At 30.0% G+C, this 12050-nt stretch overlaps 1 protein-coding gene across 1 annotated transcript; it reads right to left on the reverse strand.

The window, feature by feature from the left end:
* Positions 1-2377: 2377 nt before the first annotated feature.
* LOC145614022 (SKP1-like protein 1A) lies at positions 2378-10451 on the reverse strand. Its single transcript, XM_081669033.1, has 4 exons — positions 10134-10451; positions 4955-5287; positions 2736-2906; positions 2378-2428 (listed from the first exon to the last, which is right to left on the reverse strand). Exons 1-4 carry the CDS (start codon positions 10449-10451, stop codon positions 2378-2380), a joined length of 873 nt encoding a protein of 290 aa, XP_081525159.1.
* Between the last annotated feature and the right edge of the window lie 1599 nt (positions 10452-12050).

Genomic DNA, 12050 nt, shown 5'->3' on the forward strand with positions numbered 1-12050 from the left:
TTGTTGGGGATTCGTTTACTTACTTATGCCTATTAGTACTTCAGAATTTCAGAAGTTCTTCCTTATACAATTGTTTTCAGATTATGGATTGTTGTGGAAGTGTTGTCAGAGGAAGTAATTATCCAGATTCTAGCTTAACGTGTCCAGAAGCATTGGTTGTGCTAAAAGTTAAGATTTATGTTTGCATAGGTCCTTGATATTTCCTGCTAACCTGGCCTGTTCTGTTTTTTTTTTTTAAATATGAATGGAAAGCTAATTATGACATCTCTTATTGTCTTTTTAAATTTGGAAATGAGACTGATAAGATTGTGTTATCATAGGGTGTGGTCTGATCTATTAACTTACGATATGTGCAGCTTGGATGGTTTGAGTTATAGTTGGCTCCTTATATGTTTGGCTGAATGATGATTTTACTCCCTGATTCTGTATTATTCAAATCAATGGTTTTTGCTGCTTAAGTAATCTATGAATAGCTACTTAGCTTGTCAATTTGACTTTACACGTGCAATATTGCATAAATAAGTTTTAAGTGGCATTACAATAAATGAGAGCTTAAATGAAAATAATTATTGTAAAGAAGGGAATACTCTACCTAAAAAAGCAAACAAGCATGTTCTGGTGGACGTGGTGGTCTTATATCTTTCATCTTCATGTAGGATTTTCCTGCAATGATTGTAGTTGCAGAATCGTTATTGGCTAATGTGTAAGAAGCTATATATGCATTGTTCTTTGATCTCATTTAAGGAGTCCAAGAGGTAGTGTTTACGCTGGTACAATGTTGCTTAAGGATCTCAATTTCACCTCAGGTTTTTCACCATAATTTCTGGTTTCCAATTTATTTCTGTTGTTGAAATAATCTAGCCAAATGTTAAAAAATATACTTAAATGTTTATTTTAGAACCCGTAGTTCTTACTAGTTGATTGCTTTGGGCTGATTTCTAAATAATATCTGTTGCTTTTATCTTAACTGCTTTACCAAGTTAAGATAATGTTAATTGTATACTGTAAACATACAATTAAATGACAACATTTAAGTGTATATGTTTAGAGTATACAAATCTAATACGCAAGGTTGGAGATTTTGGGGAATGGGTAGAAAGAGGTGGGGGGATGTGGTTTCCTTTTGTAATGAGTGATCATACAAATTGAATTTTCTCACAATTGATTGCATTTGTTGTATGGAATCTATGGAAAAGCATTTTGCATAAATACATGAAGTCATAAACGACTTAAACTTCATAACACGTATTGCTCATTGTTACTTTGTAGGATGGCATTTTTAGTAACGGTTCTTGAACTCTTTCTCTCATTAGCATAATGTATCCCATTCTGTTTACGAAGTTAAATGGCTAGAGGCTTTAGGAACAATATGTAATACAAGTATAGAACACAACTACACGTACATAATTGAATTATGTGCTAATACTTATATTTGGAAAAAGGGTTGTGCCTTCTGTTGTAGATGAGTTATGTTTTTCAAGAATGTTGGAAACTTTTCTTTACCAATAGGAGTAGAGTGTTTGTATGATTTTATCCATCCTAATTTGAGCCGAGCTAGCAGCTGAGGCTAAAACCATGAGTCTGATAGTTGACTAAAGAAGAATTGGAGTAGTTGACGTGAATGTAATGACTAATGCTATTTCAGGATATAAATTGTCTAATTTTTGGAAGTAGGAAGATAGCATGAGGTATAAAGATGTAGTCAACCTCGTGTTTAAGGTGTGCTTATTGTTTATTCCTTACATGAGTTGATGTTCAAGGCTACATAAAACTTCTGAACTATTTTACTATTGTCACTTTGTCGTGCTTTCTCTATACTGATGATGGTCCTTCTCAGTGATTTTGATATTTAGGGGCGTGTTTACGCTAGAATAGCTGCTGCTCAATAATCTAACATTATCAATAGTAGGGGACTCTATAGAATAATCTGACTTTGGTCTTCATTGCTGAATTGCTTGCCATTTTATGTAGTCTACCTGAGCCCTGAGTTGATTTATAAAAATTCTGGTTTTGTTTGTAGTTTTGTACTCTCTCCATCTGAAATAAATTGTGATATAAACTATTTTAAGACAATTATGAAAAGATATCACACTTCTTGATATACTTGTAATATTTAGCAATGGTTCATGATTTAATTTCCTTTTGCATGGTTTATGATTTAATATTGTTTTTTTTTTTTTAAATAGCTACTCAAAACCGAGAGTAATTTCGGTTTAAAAAAAAAACTGAGAGTAATTTCGCTCAGTTAAAAAATATATATGTATATTATAAAGACTAGAATAGACCCGGTCTACAATAACTTATTGTAGACACAACCTATATATAGCTGATATTGATTTACTATATAACAGACCCCAAAGTTAACCCAGTCTGAACTTCACAACTGCAAGACTGCATTCGATCCAATCGGAATAAACCTTACACGAACCTAAAAAGATCAACATAAACATGCATAATTACATAAATTTCATCATACTTTCGATCAACCAATACAAGTATGATTATCAATAAGATTCAGTAGAATTTCTGATATAATCTGTTCTAATATTAATCCAATAAATCAGTAAATACAGCAAGTAAAACATCCATCACACAAATGCAGCGGAGCAACAAAACACACATTCTTGTTCTTAGTACTAATTCAATAACGTTGTAAATAATAAAACATCAAGTAAGCAAATGCAGCAGCTTAACACTAAGCATAATAGATGGAGTTGCTCTTAATTATTATTTACATCAAAAGCCCAAGGGTTCTGCCTTCGAATTTCCTCCTGTTGTTCGGGCGTATAATCATTTTTGATGTTGTACATCTTCCTAATCTCCTCTGGTGTATTTCCTTGCATCGTCCTAGCTACATATTTGCATGTTGCCATTAGCAAACCTTTGATGTTCATATAGTTTGCAGCCTACATATAACCATCACACAATCAGTTTAATTAGTTAATTCCCTCCAAAAAAAAAAAAAAAAAAAAAAAATCAGCTTAGTTAATACTCAATCGATAAACTAAGTAAAAGTATGATAAATATATATTCATTACAGAGCTAGACCAAACTTATGATAAAGAATGACAGCTAATTTGGAAAGAAATAATAGCACAAAGATTACTCGAACCTCGATTCGAAACAAATACAAAATGTATAACATGAGTCTATAATTGTTTCCCATGTAATAAATATATTCTTATCAGCAAATTGAAATTAGTGTTTTAATTAAGGGTTATGGCTCTAAGATTATTAAACTTAAGAATTAATTATGTGATTTTAAAAAAATTTGAATGTCTATCATGCAATTTTTTACAATTACAAACATTTATACATCCATATCAAGTGATATCAAAAGCTATGTTTTGTGAGTGTACATAACTTGATAAATTCCAAATGACGTACAAATTCATACACAAAATCTTCAAATGTGAATTTCGATGATTTAATCGTTTTAATCAACCGGTTTGAAATACAAATTGACATATTTCTTACATACATACAGAGTATCCACACTAAAACAGTAAAATTATATTCCAATAAATTAAGACAATTAAGAATTCAAGCAGATCTAATCTATCATATATTATAAGTTCATAACCGAGTTCACATAAAAGTATATAAAATAAGCAAAATAATATTAAATGAACAAAAATACCCTTAGGTGCACCTTAAAGGCTTACACCCTAGTTTAAACTCCCTCTATCCAAGAAAAAATTGACACGTTCAAATTATACACACTTGTCGATACATTATTTTGACCCTTTGACCTTCTAATGTTGTAGTCAATTATCATTAGCTTAATTTAATCGGCACAATGTGATTGGCTGAAATTATACACCTCAATATTTACTTTTGATTTATTATGTAATGCCGATTTATTTGAAATCATTTTTAAAATTCTATATTCTTTTATAATTTCAAAAATTATTTATCACATAATATCTTAAAATCATTTTATTTTTCATAAATAATTACAAAAAATTTGATTTAAAAATTTAATAAAAAAAGTCTCATCCTTCTTCATCCAAATCAAAATATAATTAAATTTTTTGGATTCAATTCATTCAATGATTCACTATTAGTTTTATTGATCAATTTCATCTATCAATTCATTCATATAGTTTCTTTTTTTTCAATATTTAAACATTACAGATTTTTTCTTCAAATTTTCAAGAACATTCAATTCTTAGTCAACCAAGATTAAAAATCCATTGTTCTTGAATTATTGAAGAAAAAATCTCTTGTCATCGACATGGAAAAAACTAAAACAATATGAATGAATTGATTCATGAAATTTATTCATTCAAAAATATTTTGATTTTTGGATGAAGGACAATTGAATAATTTAAATTTATAATAAAATTATATTTTCAGTAAGTATTTATGGAAATTAAAATCAAAGAAATTAAATATTTAATTTTTGAACTTAAAAAATGAGTTTAAAAACAAAACAATATTATTTTTAATTAATTTTATCATTGAAAAATAAATCAAAAATAATGATAATGGGTAAAATTTCAACCAATCATTTTGAGCCACTTAGTGTAATGTATGGTAGTCGTTTTAAGATGATTTTTGTAAAATCAACTAAAATTCAATTCAAAGCATTAATGAAAAATTAATTTTTTAAAAAAAGTTATAGATATAATGAAATTTTATATTAATACCAGTCTTATAACATATTTATGATAATATATATGGTTATTAAGTTTATAAAAAAAACATATAGTTAAAGTAAATATATGAATAGTTAAAAAATAAAAGTCAAAGATGTCAATTATTTTGGGACGTATCAAACATAAAAACAATAATCAATATTTACCTCTCACCAAAAAAAAAAAGAAAAAAAATAATTAATTCAACATAATGACATTATTAGCCCAAAGATTAATTAAAAAACCAAAGAAACTCAAAAAATAAAAAAATAAAAAAAAGTAAAATAAAACAAACAAATAAAAAAAATACTTACAAGCATAACATCAAAGAAGGTGTCTTGATCAAGTTCTTCCAAGAACTTTTCCTCCCACGGCTTAATTCTGTCATCATCAGCGTCGCGATCAGTTCTTTCAGCCTCGTACATCTTGCAGTACTCGATGACCTTACCAAGAGTCTTTCCGTCGACATTTGGTAACGGGATAATCTGGCCTTGGATGTCGCCGAGATCGGCTATCATGTGCTTAATTGTTACAGATTGTAACGCAACATTTTCATTGACATAGAATAACTCCTTATCATTAGTCTTAAGGACGATCTTCTTCGATGAACTAGCACAGGATGATGTTGACTGAAAACTTGTTAGAGGCTAGAGTAGAAAGTGGTTAGATTAGGGCAATATTTATAGCAAAAATGAAAGACTACATTATTTCTTTCCTTAATTTAATTTTCAAGAAATAACTTAACAGCCACTTTTACAGTAATTGTCTTAATATTTCATTTTAATTTTGTTTTTATTTTTTTAATTGAGGAAAGTGGAAAAGAGTCACTAGAATGTATTACTGTAATGGTTAAACGAAAATTTGCGATATTAATTTACATCAATTATAGATGAATCGGATTACCATAAATCGTCGGTACTCGGTAGTAATTACATGACTGGGTATTATTAATGGATAAACAAAAATCGGCGGTAATTACCACTACAAGAATACGTGCAATTATCGATGGCCACTAAAAGTCTAAAATCCATTGGTAAATATATGATATGCTGATGGTTTTATCAAGCCATTAGTATTTTACAAATTACCGATGGCCTTACCATCGGTATATCTTATCCGATGGTCAGATTTGGAGTTTTTATGGTTGAATGTGACCATTTAAATCTTAAGTGGATAAGAATCAACCATAAAAATCGAAGGTAGGTTCTTATTGTGGTTGATTTAGATCGAGGTGATTTGGTTTTGGTTATATATCTTAGTTTTCGTTTTTGGGTTGATTTTCATATTTTTTTAGTTGAATTTCGTGTTGTTTTCCGGTTGATTTGTGTTTTTTTGTTTAATTTATGAGATGATTAAATATTTTTTAATTTTGTGTAATTTTTAAGATGATTGTAGTTAATTATATTATGGAAAAATTGGCCGCAACAACACCAACTATGATAAAGGTGCGTGTAGCAGCACAACCTTTAAAGGGTGCAGCCTACAGCACAAACTATGTAATTATGTGGACATATTAGCTTAAATGACTCTAATAAACTAAGGTTCCATGGAAAAATGTGGAATCTTTATTATTTTATATAATTGTTTAAACATTATTTGAACTTGTATAATTTTCAATCATGCGTGACTAAATTAGCCTTACCTTTTATTTATTTTTTTTCATTTAAGCATTTCTTAACTAGCCTCCACCATTTTATTAAGCGGATTCCTTAAAAAAATTGTGCTATTATTTTCCTTTGTTCGCTTCTCCAATTACTTTTTCTAATATCGATCTCGCATGATGGACTTTGTTTCCTTTTCCCTTTCTACTTAGTTAAATAACTAAATTGATGAATAAATAAAATCATTTGAATACCTTTATTTTACAAGATTCAAGATACATAGGTAACTTTCAAATACCAAACTTAACGATGATTTAAGCCATCGTTATGTAAAAGTTAACGATGGAGTTTGGCTGTCGGTTAAACCATCGATATCAGTTTGGCTTTTCCATCGGTAATTTTTGATTTTTCGGTGAATTGCTATTCGATGGCCAAAATACCGATGGCAACCATCGGTAAACATGACACAGATGGCTTTTTAATTGTTAACCGATGAATTTTGGCCATTGGTATTTGGCTTTACTCTAGTAGTGTACTTCATTAGACATTAATAATAGATAAACAAAAGTTATCGTCCGGTAAGTATATCTTGATAACAGTGTAACACACACAAACATTCCATCCAATCTCTCTCGTATCTATTCGTAATCTAATAGAGTATAAAGTAATTTTAAATGACCTTTTAAATTTGCTAGTTTATAATTTTCATCATTAAAAATTGATAATATTGTTAACAACTATCATTTAATTGACGCCTTTTAAAAAAAAAAAAAAAAAAAAAAAAAACTACCATTTAAGGGCTTGTTTGGCATCATTTTTGGTTTCCAGTTTCCTGTTTTTTTGAAAACTAAAAACCAAAAACAGGAAACAAGAAAAAGGTGTTTCCACTTTTTTATTGTCAGTTTTCAAAATTATCATGATTTTAATAAGTCTAAATATTTTTTGATCCATTATGTAACATATGTAATATACTTTTAAAAAACAAAAAACCAAAAAACAGAAAACCACAACGATGCCAAACGGACCCTAAAAATTTTGTTTGAAAAAACTACAACAAAAACACAAAAAGTTTGAGTAGCACTACCACAATTGATTGAAATCTTATAAATTAAGCTCCATCAACCGGAGATTCTTGTCGAAAAATTAAATGTGATAGCGCTACTCAAAGTTTTTGGGTATTTGTGGTCGTTTATTTAAAAAAATAAAAATTAAATAGTAGTTGTTCTCAAAAGTGAACATTAAATGGTAGTGGTTGGAAAAATTACCTTAAAAATAAAATAAAATAAAAACTTCTTGTTAAAATTTTCAGCTGGAACTTGTGAAGATCCTTCTCCACGGGGCAATAATAACGTTGAAATTCATTCAAGAGGAGATTAATCAATGTTTTTTTTCTTGTTAATGTTCATTAATGACTTGATTAATGATTATCGCATTTAATTAAAAGGTGTTTGGTCCCGCGAAAGAGTGTTTATTTATACCTTTTAAAAGCTCAAATTATGTTAGTAGGAACATCCCATTATTATTTATTAGATCTAATAGATAAATTCGACACTTACATGCATGCAAATAATTGAAAACTAAAAAATATTTTTTGATGAGTTTTATTTGTTATAATTGAAAGGAAATTTTACAAAAAAACCACCTTTTATAACCATTTTTTTGCAAGAAACCACTTTTTAATTTTTTTTTTTTTTTCAAAGACACACCTTAATCAATTTTTTTTTTTTTTTTTGCAAAACCATATATTTATGCCGCAAAATAGAGTCAAACTCTATTTTCCGGCGTTGACTACGCCATTTGCACCCACGAAACTGACAATGGAGGGGAGAAGGGTGGCTAGGGCTATAGAGGAGGGTTTAGGGTGGTCAACATTGTTAAAGGAGTGTGTTTAGGGTGGTCAACGCCGTAAAAGGGGGTGTGTTTATGGTGGTCAACGCCATGAAAGGGTGGTTTTGTGGGAGGGGCTTAGGAGGGAGGTGGTTTTGTGGGAGGGGCTTAGGAGGGAGGTGGTTTCGTGGGTGGGGCTGGAGAGAGAGGTGGTTTCGTGGGTAGATTGGGGAAGTCAACGCCGGAAAATGGGGGTCAAACCTCATTTTCCGACATAAAGGCATTGATTTGCAAAAAAAAATTTGATTAAGGTGTGTCATTGCAAAAAAAAAAAAAAATTATAAGGTGGTTTCTTGCAAAAAAATTACTTATAAAAGGTGGTTTTTTGCAAAATTTTCTTAATCGAAAAGACTTTTACCAAGTGACCAATTACTGCTTAAAACTGTTGGTATTTCCGACAGCCACAAAACAGTCGGAAAACTCCAACAGAACACACTGAAGAAATAAAATGAAAAAATCCAACCGCTGTCCCCCGCCAATAGCCACTAACAATACCAATCTCAGAAAATAAAAAGAAAATAAGCTCCGAGAGACAAACAAACTAAGAACTTAAGTAAACTTCTAGGAAAACTTTTCTATACACCCGGTTTTCAGTAATTTACTGTACATTGGGTGCACTTTTGTCGAATTTAGTGTCACTTTTGTCAAATTTAGGGTCATTTTTGTCAAATTTATCAATGAAGTATAAATAACTCTTATATATGTTGAGTAACTTTTGTGCGTTTTTGTGTAACTTTTGCGCATTTTATTGTCACTTTATGACGGATGTTCAGTAATTTACTGAACATCCGTTTTATTTAAAAGTTAAAACAATCAACAAAAAAGTTCAAATTATTAGCTACATTTTACCTACAAAAATCCGAATTATTTTATATCACCCCAAGGAAACAAAAAAAAAATTGATTTTACCACTTATTAGAGAAACAAAATTTTAATGTTACCACTATTTAGCAAATTTTTTCCACGAAAAATTAATTGATGAATTTATATAAATAACTGAATAGGTAAAGAAGTTAGAGGAAATTATTATGAAAAGTTGTGATAAAATAAGAGAAAATAACCGTAATTTAATTCATATAACTAATTTATGGATGTAATTGGTTATATGTGATGTAATTTGAATTTCATTTTTTTCGTTTGTAAATACAACTTTTTTTTTTGCTTGGGTGATTTAACTTTTTTTTAGGTAAGTGTTATATAATTTATGGATGTACGTAGAATTCGAGGTTTTATAAAAGTGGTAAAATCAAAAAATTCAAATAGTTTTTCAGTAATTTAAGACCCATATGGCCATATATGAGCTGCGCACAAGAATTTAACTTAACATTACGTAGCTACTTTGACAAGAGTTGAATGTGTCACAGCCTCCATCAGTTTTAAATATAAGGCCTATCAAACAGCATAAACATGCATGATTACATCGATTTTACCATGCTTTCTACCTTTTGATCAACTAGTAATACAACTACGATTATCAATAAGATTCAGAAGATCAAATTACCAGATTTCATAATCTTGTACTAATCATAACTTTAATCTGTTGATTCATCTCTAACTCTAATTTTTATTATATCTATAAATCGACGTATATTTTGTTTGTTCAACTTTTAAACTATATATAGTGGTATCTTCTTGACTCGGAATATTATCAATATAATTATGTAGATATATGTAATTAATGTTTATTGATACTCTCATATCATGGCCTTATATGATAGGTTAACAATTAAAGAATACAATAATTTAGTATCTGTTATGATAAATAATTCAACAAGGACCGTGTATTTTCTATATCAATGAAATGGTTAACCAAATGAGATACTTTATTCACAATAAAAATAAATATATATGAAAAAATTGATGAAAAAGAAAACTTGGTAGTTTTATTTATTACCCTTTCGTCATCTATTTTATCAAACTTTGGAATGTAAAGAAAAACAAATGAAAGAATTCAACAAAATCGATAACAAATCAAATTATTAAATCAAAGAAAAAAAAAACTCACAAGAATGAGCTTAAAGAGGGTCTCTTGGTCAACTTTGTGGAAGTCCTTATCCCATTGCTTGATTTCATCTTCAGTGATTTTGGATTCGAGGTTATCGCCAACAACGTCCTTGTTGCAGTACTCGATAACCTTAGAGGGAATTTTAGAGTCGACATTCGACACTTGAATAAGATTATTGCTGTCGCCGAGGTCTTCGATCATGTGCTTAAGGGTTTGAGAAAGCCTTGCTGCATTTTCGTCGATTTCGAAAACCTCCCCCTCGGAAGTCCTAAGAATAAATTTTTTGGAAGATGGAGGAGAATAGGAGGATGATGCCATGGAATTGGAGATTTCTTGGAAGGAAAAGAGGAGAGTAATATTTTGTTGAGGATATGTTGACTGATGAGACTTTGGAAGACTACAAGGGTTGTTTTTATAAATGTTCTTGGGGATTCTAGAAATATCTTACAGAATGATATCTTAATTTTTCTAACAAATTCTATCCTAGCCTATCCAGCTATCCTATATGATTTTATTTTAGGGTATGATATAGAAAGTCAACTTTTAGTTATGCAACTTAATGGGTCAAGTGTGGCCCAATGAATTTGATATATTTTGATTTTTGACGAAACTATTTGCTACATAATCCAATTAAATTCTAAAATTCCTCAATTACTCAAGTCGTCATAAATAATAAGGAAAAAAAACAACAAAAACAAAAATTTAGTGTTCACTCATGCAATAATTCACATTGATTTGAAAATTATATGCCGACTATAATTTCACAATTAGGGTCTGTTCACTTTAGCTTAATTTCAGTTCAATTCAATTTAGTTCAGCTTCAATTAGTTCAGTTCAGTTCAGTTCAGCTCCAATTAGTTCAGTTTAGTTCAGCTCTAATCAGTTCAGTTCAGCTCAGTTCAGTAAATATGAACAGGCCCTTAATATGTAATTGTATGCCAATAATCATTTTTATTATCTTCATGATGACACATTACTCACGAGTATTTTCCATTTATCAACTTTAACCATTTGATTATTTCTTTTTGATAATTTAATATATTAATGTTCTAACTCATCCAAACATAGGTACCTAAATCACTACTACAAAAAAAGGCAAATAGACCCCGTTCAAATATGCCTTAGAGACCACCTTTGGACGGGTCTCTATCTCAGGGGTCTGTTTGATTAACAGACCACCCCTGTTGAGGGGGTCTCTTATGAAGATGGAAGTGACCCGTTATTAGAGAGAGGGGGTCTGTTATAGTAGTGGTTTGAAAAATATTTTAATAGGAGAAGAGACCCGTTGGTAGACATATGGGGTTCCTTATCTTAAAATAGGAGACCCGTCCTTAGAGATATGGGGTCCCTTAATTGAATAAATTCAGACCCCATATGTAAGATAGGCGGTCTGTTTGACTCTTCGTATATACAAAAAAAATTAATACGGATACATACGACTATATTTTTACAACCCTTTAAAACAAATACTAATTTACAATAAAATACAAATTTTCTACAATAAATATGAGTAGAATATATGCATCATTATTTATAAACATTTGTACAACTAATTTTACAACTCGTCTAAAAAATTTACAATAACTCATACTCCATACTTTGTATTAGGTACAACTACTGGACAAGAGTTATATAAAATCTACATTTTGAAAAAGAATAACTCTTATTGCAAAAAAATAAAAAAAATAAACACCTCTTAGACTCTTACAATGTTATTAGATCGGGTTAAGATTTGGATTTTGCATTTGTTAAACATTCTGATAAGCTTCCCAAATGAAAAGTCCCTCTCTAGGGTGAGTGAGTCTTGTTCTAGGGTTTGCGAGTGACCGTTCCTATTCTTCTCATTCTTCTTGATTCCTGCACTAATCTCTGTAATTTTCTCAATAATCTCATCGTCCGGATTGTGGGTGCTTCATA

Source organism: Chenopodium album, chromosome 25 (assembly GCF_948465745.1).
Source record: "Chenopodium album chromosome 25, dcCheAlbu1.1, whole genome shotgun sequence".
NCBI lineage: Eukaryota > Viridiplantae > Streptophyta > Magnoliopsida > Caryophyllales > Amaranthaceae > Chenopodium > Chenopodium album.